Here is a 15,387-nt window from a genome sequence, read left to right as displayed (position 1 = left end):
CGGACAATTCGATTTCTATCAGGTGGGCTATAGCAACGAGGAGGTTCAGATAAGAAAGATATCCCCTGGAGGTCGCCCGTCATCAGAGGTGGATTTGAATTCTATTTTCGGGGTGCATACGTCCGGGTTTAGCGTTGACGTTCACATCCAGATGTTTTCTCCAACTGCTCACGTGAGAGGGCCTAGGAAACGTGCATTCACATAGGGGCATTTGATTCTACTGCCCACGTAGAATGACTTATATTTTCTGCAATTGACTGTGTCATGTAGTAGAGTCAGAGCGGCGGAGAAGAGAGGTTCTCAGCGGGAGTCGCGATTGAATGGGGCCACATACCTACCTGTTCCAAGGCCAGTGGCGGCAATATCGCGCAAGTGAGTCAGTACGTTATGGAGACTCAAGAAAGTAAAACAAGACGCATGTAAGTGTCTGCGGATGCGAACCTTCCGGCCTCTGGCTCACGGCGTCACTTCCATCCACCGTCGACAGTCGTTGCACGGTGCATTTGAAGTGCGTCATCCACCAGCCCGCCAGTCCGTCCATGGAAGTGCAGTCTATCACATTGAGGTGTTGCACTGTGCGCCTTCCACATCCAACCACCACCGTCGGCCACAACGAGACCCAAGCTAAGCCCGTCAAGATGAGTGAGACACCCCCTGTCCCCAGATGCTGTGGCACCATTGATACGTACTGCCAGAGCTACGCGGCCTCGACAAGATCGACTACAGAGGTGAGTCCACACGACCTGGATGGCTTGGCCTCGGCTGATCAGGTGCAACCAGAGACGCGCCGCAACAAGAAACGCGGTGCGTCGACTGCGCCCAAGGTCGGCAACTCTACCGCGGCTGGCCAAAGGCGCACCGCCAGTGGCCGTGTCACCAGAACCGTTCTTGCTACCACCAAGCGCTGCGCTGGTCGTCCGCCAAAGAGCCCGGCCAAGCTGAGTCCAGGCCGCCCGCGCAAGCAACGTGCAGAGCCTACTCCAGTGAATGCGCCCAGCGTCATTCCGAAGAAAAGCTCGCGCCGTTCCATGAGGCGCGAGTATCAGCCCGCCTCGCCCATTGTGAAGATAGTCAAGCAAACACCCGCTTTGGCCCCGGAAGATAGCAGCGACGCCGAGCACCACGCTGTTCTCATGCATAAGTTCTGTGAGCATTCCCGATCGAAGTCGCGGCAGCAGATGGACACTGATGGCATGTCAAGTCAGAGCGCACGGAAAGGAGGTGGCCAACAGCCCGAAGAAGAAGCAGCGTAAGGCATTGGGCAAGTTGGTAGGCAATCTCTCGCCGCAGTCTCTGTTCTCGACACCGCCTAACACAACATACAGTGGCGCGAGTCTCCGCTGAACCCCAAGAACGCCCGCGTCCAACAGGATTATGAGTCGGCCAACGGTGCTCCGGGGAACGGCGACGATGACAGAGACGTGGACGAGGAGGTTGGGGAGGGAAGCGCTAGCGACGAAGCAAAGATTGACGACGAGGACGAGCATAGCACGATGTGAAGCTGCTTGGGTTGCTCTGGGCGGATGCTCAAGTCCCGCCAACGACCCGGGGATGGGATACGACCTGGCAACCGGACGGGGGCTTTTTTTTCTCTTGCTCGTCAGACTAGCTGCGTGCATATGGAAACAAGGTAGCGAGTCCATCTTCGGCAGCGTGCATATGCAAGGCAAGCGCTCCGGACCTCGGGAGCCACGCCAACGCACGACGCTACAGGCATGGCGCGTTGCGAACACCATGCCAAAGACATATCAAACAATTCAATCGGCATGTCTCCCATCATCGACGCTCTCAACCCATCGCCATCAGTTAAGACGACCCGACGAGAAGAAAGCTTCCTATCCAGGATTGTTGTTCTCCAGAGCCACGCTGCCGCGAAGGCAACTGGCAACACGCCCGCTGTGGAGGAGTAAAAGCGGTGGTCGTGGCTGGCTCTGTTGGTTTTTGATCGGAGGAGAGAAAGAGGATGCAAGGCCGGCGGGCGTTTTATGTGTGCGCTTCCCGGGCCGTCAATTGATCCGCAACCCGGCGGCGCTTGGGCATGTCATCGATATGTCCGCCACTGCAACATGCGCATGCGCAGATCCCGGGCCACGGTCTGCTGACACCGCGCTCGTGCCGGCAGTGCGTGCAAGTGTCGCGACGCCGGCTAGACGTGGCCGAGTCGCCACCACGCGAGCGTTGATGACGGATGCGGCAATCGGCAAGCGGCATCCGCCCTGCTCCCCCAGCTCTCCAGCTTAGCCCTCCCAGCCAGCGGCAGATAGTGCTCGCGACCCCCGTCCGGCCTGCAGTGCTTGAGACGGGCTCGGGCTGCGCTGACGGCGGGTCTCCGTCGTGTGGAGAAGCGCGGCCGTGACGCCTGCTGCGAGCGGCTCTGCCATCTCCGGCCACTGAGCTCCGCCGCTGATTGGCCGGCCCTGCTGCAACGGAGTCGGACTCGATTCCGACACTGCCCACCCACCACCCTGCAGTCGCATTGTGAACCACTGCTCTGCTCGCTGCTCTTGCTCGCGCTCGTCCTGCGCGAGCCCCTCCTCCGCTGCTCCTCGTGCGCGCGCTGCCCTCGAGGCACTCCGCCCATTGCCTCCGCCTCGGCCTTTGCCTTCGTCTCCACCTCCGCCTCTCCGCTTCGCGACCACAGCGTGCTTCCGCGAGGGCGCCGCTCTCCCACCACGCTTTTCAATGTCATTGCGCCGCCATGAGCAGACCAATTCTCCCCTTTCCGCCGTTGCACCGAGGCAGCCAACAGCCGTTCCGCTTGTCTCCTCCTGAGCCTTCGCCGCCGCCGCCGCCGCCGCCGCCCAGCAAGCCGACGTACGCGAAGAGAGGCCGTATCACCATAGTTGCTTGCCTACCATGCCGGAGACGGAAAACTAAGGTTTGCCTCCGGCTCTCCTTTCTGCCTGCCGTGAGCTGACAGCTACGTCCCGGCCAGTGTGACGGCAAGCGGCCCGCCTGCTCGCAGTGTCGTGGTCGAGATGGCCAGTGCCAGTACGACATGACCGACGAGCAGCGCCGGCTGACTTATCTCCGCGAAAATGTCGAGCACCTCGAGCGCGAAAAGAGCGAGCTGGAGTCGCTGTTGCTGACGTTGCAGCGCGCCAGCGAGACCGACGTCACAGAAGTGATGCGAGAATTACGTAGGAGCAACGACTTCCACACCATTGCACGCGACGTCCACGCCGGTCGCTTGCTCTCGAAGGCCCGGGCGGCGTCACCCCCGCAGGACGGCTGCAGAAATGCTTGTGAGCACGACGCCCACCCCACCTTGAGCGCGGACTGGCTTGGAACATCTGCTGAGGCTTGATGTGCTCCCTAGATTCGAACGTCCCGTCTGCCATACGCCCTTCGTCGCAGCTCGAACAATACCAGAGCCTAGTCCGCATCATTGCCTCGGCCCAGCCTTTGGAGCTCGGCGAAATAGTGCGCCGCCTCCGCGCTGGCCACGAGCCCGCCTCGATTCTGGCCTCTGTCGGCTCCGACGCCCTTCTTCAACCCCTACCCTGGGAGCTGGAGGGCACTCCGGGCATGGAGGCCGAGTTTTCTGGCCGAGAACAGTTCGGGCTCGTCAAGGGGGCGGGGAACGGCGGCCCGCAAGGCGGCCGGGCTTCTGTAGACGCGCTAAGCTCGCCGGTCAATCACTGGACCACCGTGACCCAGGACCATGATTGGATCGAACATCTGCTCTCCCTTTACTTCTCCTGGCAGCATCAGTTCTTTCAAAACTTCCCAGAACAGCTTTTCAGAGCTGACATGGCCTCGGGGCGGACCAACTACTGCTCCGAGCTGCTTGTAAATGCTTTGTGTGCCGCAGGCTGCCTTTTCTCCAGCAGTCGACGAGCCAGACGTGACCAAAATGATCCTGGAACGGCTGGTTTGGACTTTTATGAGGAGGCACTTAGGCTCTCCAACGAGGAACAGGCGTCGACGCTGACAACGACCGCTGCCCTATCAATTCTGTGCCACATTGAGGGCAACTTCACCCATCTTAGTGCACAGTGGCAATACAGCGGTCGCAGCTCGCGGATGGCCCTTGATTTGAATCTTCATTTGCGCAGTGGCACACTCTCCAAAGATCAGCAGAGCGTCGAGCTCATCGAGGACGACGCCCGCGCTCATGTCTTCTGGGGTTGCTTCATCACAGATCAGTATGTCTTCCATCCTCTGTCCTTCAACCCTTTGCTTGCTTTCGACTTTGTAGCTACTCGCGTTTGCTTATTCAACATTGTTCTACTTATATCGAACCGTCACGGATCTGTCCACCCGCTTACGATGTAGCCAGGGTCACCAGTTTTACACTTGGACGTATACCTTTGATACCAAACAACGCCATTACAGCAGACATTCCACCGGTAGACTCTGCTAAAGACGAAACTGAGTGGACCGCGCAAGGCCAAGAGAGCCAGCTAAGGAGGAGTCTTGGGTCAACTACTTTTCGACAGGTTATCAGCCTTTCCAAGATAGTCAACTCCACCCTCCAAATGTTCTTCGCTCCTTCAAGAACAATAAGCGGAAGCCTGTTGTTAGAGGAATACAACAAATATACCCAGTGGTTTGCCAAGCTGCCTGCCATGGTACAGTCTGTGGAAAACGCGCCACCGCACGTCATAAGCTTGCAGTAAGTCTTGTAAAGCGCCTACGTACCTTGTCTACCCCAATACCTCCGAGCGCAGCCATCGAAAGAGAAACGGCGAGACAATTCCAGAGACATCCCATGTATCATCGCTTGCAAGATTATGGAACACCTTTCAAATGGAGGACTGCCATTCCGTCCAGCAATTGCTACGAGACCTTGCCCGTCCTTTGACCAAGTTGAAGGATGGTCTCCGAAAGCTCTTGGATCAAGCAGAGTCGTCTCGTGGAGTTCTTCGCCTCGTAAAAATACTGATCGGTGCGATGGGTGAATTTTGTCTGCTTTTCTGTTTACACAACAAGGCCAAATATTCGAAAAGTAGTTAACACCATGTTCAGGATGTATTACCACGCCGCGATCCTTCTCCTCTTCCGCCCGTTCCTGAAGGCCAGATTCACCGAATCCAATCTCTCTCCGCGAGAAGTGTGCAGACAATCGGCCAATACAATCTCATACCTCTTTGAACGACACCGGCAACTCTACGGCCTGGAAGGCATTTTCACTTTCCAACTCCACTGCCTGCTGACCGCATGCACCATCCACATCATCAAGTTGCCTTCCATATCTGCTACAAGCCATCTAGTGGCTGCATGCAATAGCTTCCAGGATCTAGTCAAGTATAATCAATGGGCAACCAGAAGCCTCGACATCATCCGAAGCCTCGTCCAAAAATGGAAGATAGTCCTTCCTCTAGAAGTAGAGCACGCTCTCTATCGCGACCAAAACATACCACCGGCTCTATCCGAAGGCACATCCGCCGAAACCAACAATCTTTCAGATGTAGATTTCAACACAGAAAGCGGTGGCAACCTCATCGACCGCGGCCGCACCCCGACATTCAATCTGTCCGGATGTCTTCCAGAAAAACGCGAGGCGCGCTTCCCTAGTCCACCAGCCGCATCACAGGTACTACCAAAACGCCAACGACTTGTGGCGCCACACTTTTACGATTGTGAGAATTCCACGCATAGCCGAACGGAAAACACGTTTAGCAGCAATCAGCAGCCGCTACCCACCACAGGCACAGTCACAACAACAACAACAACGACGACGACGACAGCGACGGGGGCGTCGACGTCGACGGCCACTTCCACATCAACCACGACCCACCAACAAATGATGATGCGATACCTTTTTGCGCCTTTTCCACATCAGCCGGCTCCATTGCTAGGACCTGTGCACACTAGTACCAGCCACAATGGCTGGGAAGACAAGGACGGTATGGAGGGAGGAGACACTTGGAGCTCAGAGCTGCATAGAGTAAGCCAGGGCTTCGACGGGTTGAATTTTGTGGCAGACGACGGATTCGATCCGTTCATGGGCTATCAAGGGGACCGATTTTAAAAACCGAGTCGACAGATATAGAGACTCGGTTGCGAGCGTGGAAAGGTTAAATCAAATGTGAACGTGCCTTGTTGTGCTATCCTCCTTGTGGACTCTTTCCAGTGACATTTTTCTCTTGTCCATTTCGTGTGAAGGGCTACTTTCGATCTATGTTTGTTCGATCGAATTTGATCGTTATCGTCGTCGTCCGGGCTGCAATCCTCACCCTCATTGATGCACAACAGCAATGAAACCCTGTACGATATACTTTCGATGATTTATTTCCTGTGATTGGATCTGCCGCCCTGTGTTAGGTTGGTGTCACCCAATGTGAAGGAAGATGTGTACCTGTGGATTATTGCCAAACTCCATCCCGTTTGGCTTGTGAGGTTTGATATAGTTCCCACCCACCCACCGGATTTTCTTAGCACTCCCAGAGAATCGAGAAGCTTGGTACGTCTACTGATTCATTTCCTTTGTTTACTTTCACGGTTGCTGTGTTCTGCTTGGCACTGATCTCACAGGGGAGGAAGCTCAGGATCACCAATTCATGTTATCACACGGCTGTCGGCTTCTAAAATATACCTGCGCTCCTATAACGAGTACCACCGGGTAAAAGAAACGCGTTCCACTGTAGAGCAGTGCCAAAACCACTTTGGCCGAATTCGATTGTAATCTGACCGATACAAATTTGCTGCACGTACTATGACATCACACCCTTTGCTTTGAACCCGGGACCTCTTTGCCAATATATTTGGGAGACTCTAGTACCGGCCGCGGACTCACTAAACCGGATGGTTGTACGCATGTCCCGAAACGCCGATCGATGCCTCTTTCCCAGCAAGCATTGTTCATATTCGTCAACAACCGCCACCTCTTGCAGTAGCAGTGCGAACCACCCGTCAACCGTCAATCTGAGAGAATCAAGCACTCTACGCGGGGAAGACGGGCGCGTCGTCGTTGAAGTCCTCCTCCCTTATGCCTTCCTTGGTGATGATTTTGACGGACAGGCCCTTGAAGTCGATGGGCAACCTCCTCTTCAACTCGTCCGAGCACATGCGCAGGATCTTCATCCCCTGCTCCTGGGAAATGTCCGGATGGTGGTGCTTGTCGAGGATGGACAGGCAGTAGTACCTGTGCGCGGCCGAAACGTCAGTGGCCCATGGCCTGGTCAAGACATCATACAATGCCGCGCTCTGCTGCTTCTAAGACGGCCTTCTCATGGTGCTCTCGACAGGGATGGGGAGGGAATGACGTACTGAGCGTAGCCGTGTGCCGCGTACGGTACGGGGGCCAGGGCGGCAAGATAGTCGATCCAGTAGAGGTTCGGCTTGTCGTTGATAGGGTCCATACCGCCGAGCAGCAGGTTGACAGTGTAGGGTCTCCGCGAGCGTAGGGCTCGTGCAAGCTCGCCGCGGACGAAACTCGCGACGGCAGACGGGCCAAGGTCGGTGTCGTTACGCATTGAATACAGCTGGATGTTGGCTTGGATGTACTCTGCAAACTGGACTGCAGGCGTCGACGAAAATCATGATCAGCATGGAACAGGACTGCGTCATATCGCTGAGAGGGGAACGCACTAGTGTCCCCCGCCTCGCCAGAGAAGGCCAACAGCGTGTGCTTGTTCAGAGGTCTGGTCTTATCGTCGGTGGCCTTGAGGATGCTAGCGCCGCGCATGGCAGCCTTCGAGGAGGCGATGATGGTGAAGTCCTTGCCCGTGATGCCGAGTAAGACCTCCCTGTGGAGCAGTCAGCGCGAAGCAGCGGTAGCGATGGGACGATGGACACGCACATATTGGCGGCGGTAGGGTGAGGTTTGACGGTTGAGACGGATGTCAAGAACGGCCAGAACGGGATTGACGGCGGATTGAGGTGCAGGGAGAAGAAGGGTGGGTTGCGAGGGGATGCAGCAGCCGGTGGGTTGGCGATGGCGGGAGCTGTGGTGTTGACGAAGCTCCAGCTGCCTGGTCGCGCGGGAGCTTCGCCGGCCGGGCTTGTCACGTCCCGTCGGAGCTTGGGACTCACCGATGGCCAAAGTCTTGGCGCGAATTCTCGAATTTATTTCTCGCCCTCAAGTACCCGCCGCGCAAACTGCCTGCCCGTCCATCCACGCCATCCCTACCAATTGCGCTGCCCTGATCGCCCGAATGTCGTCCTTCTTCACGACCCCAGCGTCGCAGCGGAAAAGAAAACGCTCGCAGACCTCCACCCCAGCTCCAGAAAAACGGAATCGCAAGCGCCGCGAGGATTCTATCTCCAGCGGCGACTCCGATGCCGACCAAGATGATCGCTCGCGCGACGAGGAAGACCGTGAGAGTGACCGCTCGTCCGAAGCCGACGACGAAACCGCAGCAGAACGCCGCCTGCATCTCGCTGAGCGCTACCTGGAAAACATCCGCGAAGAAGTAGACGAGGCTGGCTTCGACGCAGCAGAAATCGACAAGGACCTGATCGCAGAACGGTTGAAAGAGGATGTCGCTGAGAGCAAAGGCCGCGTCTATCGGCGCATAGCGTCGAGCGCGGATTTTCCTTCAGCGACCCATGCTTTCTTCCGCCGAGACAACCGAGCCACTACAGCAATCGCAACACACCCTCCCTACGCGTACACGGCTACCAAGGACATGTGCCTGAGCAAGTGGTCAATACCCGCTCCGCTGGACGTTGCCGTCGAACATCCCTCAAATATGGTCCCTCGAACTACCCCCTCTCAGGTCGCCTGGACCAAGGGTAACAAGAACCACGCCGGCGACCCGAGTTACCAACATCATACTGGACCTATACTATGCGTGGCAGTCTCGCCGGACGGCAAGTTCGTTGCCACTGGTGGTGCGGACAAAAAGCTTATCATCTGGCGGGCCGAAGACCTTAGTCCTCTGAAGGTCTTCACGCAACATCGGGACGCGGTCATTTCACTTGCCTTCCGGCGCGGTAAGAACCAGTTGTTCAGTGCAAGCGCTGACCGGACAATCAAGACGTGGAGTTTGGATGAGCTCGCTTACGTCGAGACGCTTTTCGGACATCAGGACTCGGTAGTGGACATTGCCGCACTGGCACAGGAGCGGTGCGTGAGCGTGGGCGCGCGGGACCGCACGGCGAGATTATGGAAGGTGGTCGAGGAGTCCCAGCTCGTCTTCCGCGGCGGTGGGTCAAGTGTGACCAAGACCAACCGCTCGGACGGCAACAGCAGCGGCGCGAAGAACGGCGGCTTCGTCGAGGGCAGCATCGACCGCGTTGCCCTCGTCGACGAGGAGACCTTCGTCACCGGCAGCGACAACGGCACCATCTCATTGTGGTCCATCAACAAGAAGAAGCCTGTCTTCACTATCCCTCTCGCCCACGGCGCGGACCTGCCCATGCGCCCTACCGAGGTCTACGCCGACGCCGAGATCGCCGACGACGCCTGGATTCCGCCCCCGCAGCCCCGGTGGATCACGGCGCTGACCACTATTCCGTACACCGATGTCATCCTCAGTGGCAGCTGGGACGGCTGGATCAGGGCGTGGAAGATCAACAAGGAAGGGCGCAGGATCGAGGCGTTAGGGCCTGTCGGCCGTGTCCGAGAGCAACCGCAACAGGGAGGGGCGGATGTCGACGGCGACGCCGTCATGGCCAACGGCGCCGCCGACGATCCGCAGCCCGCAGTGGGGAACGTCAGGGGTGTAGTGAACGATCTGTCCGTCTTCGAGAGGGGCGACAGGGGTAAGGACGGCATCTGCATTGTCGCGGCCGTTGCGAAGGAGCCCAAGTTGGGCAGATGGAGGAAATACCCGGGCAAGAACGCAGCCGTCGTTTTTGAGGTGAAAAGGAACATTGGCGGGGCGGGAGAAGACCAGGCCGAGGAGGAAGAGTGATGGCAGCCCAGACCGAGGGGTTTGTACAGCAATGAATGTTCAGGCATGGGAGTTAGGCTGCAACTAGGGCTGCCCTTAAGAATCTATTTTTGAGGGTAATTTCAGGGACTCATGCGGCTGAGAATCGCAAAAGCATATCAATACTACTTTTATTTCGCCCTCTCGTTGGAGAGAGGAGCAGACTGGTCGCACAACGGTTCTGCTGGGCCAAGCGTCTCTAACCTTTCCCCCTGCATTTCACGGACTCGATGCATTGTGTGCGGGCGTGCTTCACCCGGTGATCTGTTTACGCCATGGCAGCGATTCAAGGAACTGGCAAGCCTGCTCACTCAAGCACGCGGACGCGCGCATGGGTTTAACGCCGGGTTCGCCAAACAGTGATAGCGCGGCCAGCCCCAAGTACGAGTGGTAAATATCCGGAGGGTCGCCAGGAATCTTACCAAAGCCCCCAACCAGGTGCTGTGTCTTCTCCAGCAGGTAGCGGCGGGCAGTAGGTTGCGAAACCAGATGAACCTTACCAAGCATCTGAGAGGGGGAAGGATCAGAACATGAGTCGTTGCGTCGGGGAAACGGACCAGGCAGGCCACTTCTCAATACGAACCGATAGAGATGCGCACACCCACCAGGCGTAGCAGGTGTCGGCGATCTTGTTGCAGCGACCGTTGAAACCTGCCCATTGCAAAAAATCAAACGCTTCAAGGCCGCCCGCTGCGGTGGTTTGGCTCGGAAGGCCGTGCAGCTTGACAACGGCAGGAACGTCGGCTGGCGTCTTGGCTGCGCCAATCTCGTCGCCGTCAGCCGTCTCGACGGCGTCTTCCTCGTCTAGCGTGAGCGTTTGACGTGCCACAAGCCACCGCGCAGTGAGCTCAGGGTCGGACAAGCCTGCCAAGGGATGGCCCGAAACAGGACTGCCTGCATTACTCGGGAGCCGACCGAGCATAGCTAGCGCGCCGATGGCACAGTAGGTGAAGCCGGCTGCGAAGGGTCAGAAAAAGCAAGCGGGAATCGCAATCAAACGCATGCAAGGATGAGCGAACCGTGAGCTTCGTGGTAGGCGGCTTCGGATATGCCTCCATCGTAGGTCTGGAGGTAGTCAGTAGCCAAGGAGAAGGCGGCAAAGCAACAGCACCTACTTCCGACGCGCGGATGCATCGCACTACCGCGTCGACGTCCATGTCTTGCACGCCGTCGACGTCGCCGTCAACGCTGCCACGAAGAATCCAGCGCACGCCGGCGGCGCAGTAGATGAAGCGCGTGTCATGGCCGCCCTCAATGCGCCCGCCTTCGCCCAGCGTCTCGCCGAAGCTACCGTCGTCGGGGCGCTGCAGGCGGGGCAGCCACTGCAGGCACTCCCGCCGCTTCACGCGCTGCAGGTCGTCGCCCAGCACCAGCAGCGTCTGCAAAGCAAAGTAGGTCGCGGGTAGGTTGGCAGGGTCCCAGTGGCCGTTGTCGGCAGTGCGGGCGGCGGCCAGATCCATGGCAGGCGAGGCACGAAAGCCGCCGTCGGGGTGCTGGTTGCGGTAGACCCAGTCGATGTAGTCCTGGCGCTCCTGGTCGGAGCAGGAGTCGCACACGGCGCCCAGCAGGTCGAGGGCGGCGACGATGAAAAAGGCCAGGGTCATGCGGTTGCAGTCATTGGACGTGTACAGGTGGGGCAGGTAGGTCTTGAGGCATCGCTTCCAGTAGGTCAGCTGGCGCGGAGTGCTCAGCTGGGCGGCGGCAGACATGGCGAGCGGTCGGTCGGTGGTGAGGATGGACAGGCGCGCGGTGGGTCGGCGGGTAGGGCTCTCTGGGCGGGAGAGATTAGGTGGGGATCGGCGGCGCGCGCAGGAGAGCGACGGCAAGCGACGATGAAGTGACGCGGAGGAGTATATTTGGCAACGGCCGGTACGCAGATGACAGGCACGCGTCCGAGCTGGGGCTGAGTAGGCGCACGGCCGGCGACACAAGATTTGAGCCCTCTACGCTCGCCGAGGTCGATACGCTCTTCCCGCATGGGCGGTTGGATCCATCGCCCAGAGGCCAGTGTGAGATTCAGTGGCGTGCATTTACGCCCGGGTGTAGTATCCAGCCACCTGTATAGACCTCGTGCAATATCTCTGTGAGGCAGATGTGGGTAGGCTCAATTCTTTTGTCACCCGCCGTGTGCGTTTCACTAGGGCCAGGGCACTCGGGCGCTGATAGGGCATAGGCGTCGCCCTCGTAACAAGAGCACGATCACCCCGTAAGGCCAATTGCTGCCGTTCTCCCTAAACCACCTAAATGCACCGCAGCGACGCAGCCTTGGACACGTCGCCCTTCACACCACCCTCGCCCGCTGCGCTTCCTCGCTCCTCGCCCGCCTCGCCGCCGACTCCGCCCGTACCTCTCTAGCCAGCTGATTCGCGGGCCGGTCAGCGCAGCACCATGTCCGCTGGCTTCGCAAACTCCTTCTGGTCCGGCGACTACGCTGGAGGTGCGCTCCCCCTGCCTACTGCCCCGCGAGCGAGCGCGCCGTGCTGACCCTCTGCAAGGCCTGGGCGTGCTGTTTGGAAAGCTGCAGCAAGGTGTGCAAGAAAACGAGCAGGTGCTCACAATAGCCCGCCTGCGCGCCGACGCCGAAGACGCCTACGCCGGCAAGCTCTCTGACATCGCCCCCGCCACCGACCGCCTCTCTGGTGGCTTTGGCCGCGATGATGGTGCCAGTGTGCGCAAGGTGAGTCGGACATGCGCTCTGCTCTGCTGCCCAACGCGACTGCGCCACTAACCCGCCCCACCCACAGGCGTACGAAGGCGTCCGCACCGAGATGGAGCAGGCCTCGCAGAGCCACAAGAAGATCGCCTCCAACATTCGCGAGCTCGTCGTCCAGCCCTTCGGCCGCTGGTGCGAAGCCCACGCCGCGCGTGTCCAGAACTCGCAGGATGATCTGCAGGCGCGCATCAAGGTCCACGACAAGCAGGCCGAGGCCGTCCGCAAATTCCGTAGCCAGTACTACAACAAGTGCCGCCTGGTCGAGGATCTGGAGGAAGAGGACAAGCTCGCTTTCCAAGACCCCAGAAACGAGGCCCAGAGCCCCAAGAATACCCCCACCGTGAAGATCTCCGAGCCCGAGGATGCCGAGGATGAGCCCATCGAAATCGGCGACGACACCTACCCGCCCGACCAGATGAAGAAAATACTCACCCATATGCTTGAGAACATCAAGCTGGGCGAGTACAAGCTGCCCATCATCGGCACCTACCAGAATGTGGCTTCCGGCGCCGATATCACCGACTACATCCAAAACCACATGGGCGCAACGAGCGTGAGTTACGCCGAGAGAATTGGCCAGGATCTGTGCTCGCACGGTTTCCTCAGGCTGCTGGGCAACGTCGGCAGCACGTTTGCAAACAGCTCCAAGATGAACTACCAGTTCAGGCCCAAGGTCTTCCAGATCACCGGCATCCCCGACAAGAAGAAGCCGCTTGAAAGGGTGTCGTCCGTCATGTCCTCGGATAGCAACACCGCCGACTCACCCTCCAGCGCCGTCGGCGAGTTTCTGTCGGGTTGGAATCCCATGAACACTGCCCGCCCGGGCGAGACTCCCTCCGAGAGGCTCCGCCGCGAGGCCCACGAGGCAGACGAGCGTTACAAGGCTGCCGTGAAGAAGCTGGATTTCCTGCGTTGCAACCTGGAAGAGTCGATGGTAGACCACTTGAAGTTCATGGAGCGTTGCGAGCTGGACCGCCTGAAGGCCGTCAAGGCCGTGATTCTGGACTTCTCGGGCGCTATCAGCAACGTGATGCCCACTCTTCAGAGCACCATCGACAAGATGATGCTCTTCCAAGAGACGGTCCAGCCTCTAGGTGACCTGAGGTATCTCTTGGAGAACTACCACACCGGTCACTTCGTCCCTAAAGTCGTGACTTACGAAAACTACTACAATAATGTTGATGAGCAAACTTTTGGTGTTGATCTTGAGGCCAGGGCCCGCTCGGACCGCAAGCGGGTGCCGATTATCGTCACCTCTATCTTGACTTTCCTCGACAATCGTAAGCGGAATGCCCATACTTCCCCTTCCACCGCTGAGATGCTAATCTGAACAGACTACCCAGATCTTGAAGGTGACGAAGTACGTCGCGGGATTTGGCTGGTGGATGTGCCTCTGGCAGCAACCCACAAGCTCCGAGCTGAGATCAACACCGGCAAGCCCTTTTCCCATGAAATTCTCGAGCAGTATGAGATACCCATCGTCGCTAGTGTTTTGAAGTTGTACCTTCTCGAGCTACCTGGTAAGTCGACATCCGCTTCTTACAGCGGCGCACCCACAGTGCTGACGAACGGCAGATTCGCTCGTCTCATCTCACGTTTACGAAATTGTCAAGACGATCTACAGCACGACCGCACCCTCCACGAGTGAGGATGCGCGTCTATCCGTCATCCAGTCCACTCTCGGTCAACTTCGTCTTGCGAACATTGCTACGCTTGATGCGATTACGACTCATTTCGTCCGCCTAATTGAGCTTACCTCTGCGGACGAAACCTACATCGCTACTCTGGCTACCACGCTGTCCCCTTGCATCCTAAGGCCTCGCCAGGAGAACTCGCTCACGATGAACGAGCGCTACGCCTACCGCCTGATCCGTGACCTGTTTGCCCACAAGGACGCCATCTTTGGTGAGCTGAAGCGCGCCTCGGCCCTTGCTCACAGCAACTCCACCTCTGCCCGGCCGCGGGCAATCAGCACCGACGAGAGCAACCGCCGCATCCACATGGAAGAGCGCGCGCGCGCCATTGCCTCACGTAGCCGCGCGTCAAGTCCTGCCCCATCACAGCGTGTACATCGACGGGATCGGAGCACAGGAGGACCGGAGACTCGGTTTCCGATCGCCACCAGCAGCACCAGCCCTACAGAGCGTCGTGGAACTGGAGGAAAAGCACGCGACTCCCTTGAGGTCCCCGGGAGTGCTGAGAGCTCGCCCGTTCTCAATGACTCCCCCCCAAAGCCCGTCACGACGAACGGTACTGCCGCCTCGGTTGCCAGTACAGGTTCGAACAGGGACAGCATCGCATCCACCACCATCTCCGCTTCCAACCGGGACAGCATCACGTCCGACGGTTCCTCTACGCCTACCAGCGCAACCACGGTCGAAAAGAGAAACTCTCTCGGGCGCACCGGTGCCGCCGCCTCCCGTTTCCCCAGAAAGGCCGGCAGTCTGGCAAGACAAAGTCTGATCGGCACCGGCAAACGCGACAGTATGGGCAGCCTGCGCGACGTCGATGCCGTCTCGGTTGAGGACACGCCGCAAAGGCCGGTGGGCGTTGAACTCGTCGACAAGCCGATGGATGATTAAGCGTGGCAGCAGGAACGGAAACCCGACTCCATAGGAAATTGGCGGCGGGATTATGATTCTTTTCAATGCGTCAACGATGCGTGGAACGTCATATCGACGAAGATGACAAACAATTTTTGATATTGGCCTTTTCCTCCTCTTCACCTTCTCACCCACTTCGGTGGGGGGTCTATTCGAGACTGCTTCTTTTCCCCAAGGGCAATAAGGTGGTATTTCTCCCTGGTTTTTTTTTTTTTTTTGGGTTTTTCTGGCCGCTTTCTATTGCTCT

The 15,387-nt window shown here is 58.2% G+C and overlaps 6 protein-coding genes across 6 annotated transcripts; 5 read left to right on the top strand and 1 right to left on the bottom strand.

Annotated features, from left to right (window-relative positions):
* Positions 1-638: 638 nt before the first annotated feature.
* Positions 639-1,253, top strand: SLS55_007567 (uncharacterized protein; the record flags this gene model as incomplete). The annotated part of the gene is made up of 2 exons (XM_066778983.1): positions 639-642; positions 727-1,253. 2 exons carry the CDS (start codon positions 639-641, stop codon positions 1,251-1,253), a joined length of 531 nt encoding a protein of 176 aa, XP_066631420.1.
* A 1,986-nt stretch (positions 1,254-3,239) lies between these two features.
* SLS55_007566 (uncharacterized protein) lies at positions 3,240-4,278 on the top strand (the record flags this gene model as incomplete). The annotated part of the gene is made up of 2 exons (XM_066778982.1): positions 3,240-3,245; positions 3,358-4,278. 2 exons carry the CDS (start codon positions 3,240-3,242, stop codon positions 4,276-4,278), a joined length of 927 nt encoding a protein of 308 aa, XP_066631419.1.
* Positions 4,279-6,888: 2,610 nt separating this feature from the next.
* Positions 6,889-7,515, bottom strand: PRE1 (Proteasome subunit beta type-4; the record flags this gene model as incomplete). The annotated part of the gene is made up of 2 exons (XM_066778981.1): positions 6,889-7,090; positions 7,508-7,515. The coding sequence occupies 2 exons, from the start codon at positions 7,513-7,515 to the stop codon at positions 6,889-6,891; spliced, it is 210 nt and encodes a 69-aa protein (XP_066631418.1).
* Positions 7,516-8,102: 587 nt separating this feature from the next.
* RRP9 (pre-rRNA processing protein) lies at positions 8,103-9,806 on the top strand (the record flags this gene model as incomplete). Its single annotated transcript, XM_066778980.1, has 2 exons — positions 8,103-8,107; positions 8,144-9,806. 2 exons carry the CDS (start codon positions 8,103-8,105, stop codon positions 9,804-9,806), a joined length of 1,668 nt encoding a protein of 555 aa, XP_066631417.1.
* Positions 9,807-12,481: 2,675 nt separating this feature from the next.
* Positions 12,482-13,867, top strand: rga8_2 (Rho-GTPase-activating protein 8; the record flags this gene model as incomplete). Its single annotated transcript, XM_066778979.1, has 2 exons — positions 12,482-12,490; positions 12,569-13,867. The coding sequence occupies 2 exons, from the start codon at positions 12,482-12,484 to the stop codon at positions 13,865-13,867; spliced, it is 1,308 nt and encodes a 435-aa protein (XP_066631416.1).
* A 320-nt stretch (positions 13,868-14,187) lies between these two features.
* rga8_1 (Rho-GTPase-activating protein 8) lies at positions 14,188-15,119 on the top strand (the record flags this gene model as incomplete). Its single annotated transcript, XM_066778978.1, is given in 2 exon segments — positions 14,188-14,193; positions 14,211-15,119. 2 exon segments carry the CDS (start codon positions 14,188-14,190, stop codon positions 15,117-15,119), a joined length of 915 nt encoding a protein of 304 aa, XP_066631415.1.
* Positions 15,120-15,387: the final 268 nt, after the last annotated feature.

Source organism: Diplodia seriata, assembly GCF_021436955.1.
Source record: "Diplodia seriata strain FDS-637 chromosome Unknown scaffold_7, whole genome shotgun sequence".
Taxonomy (NCBI): Eukaryota; Fungi; Ascomycota; class Dothideomycetes; order Botryosphaeriales; family Botryosphaeriaceae; genus Diplodia; species Diplodia seriata.
Note: the sequence above shows the minus strand (reverse complement) of the source record. Positions and strands in the feature narration are given on the sequence as shown.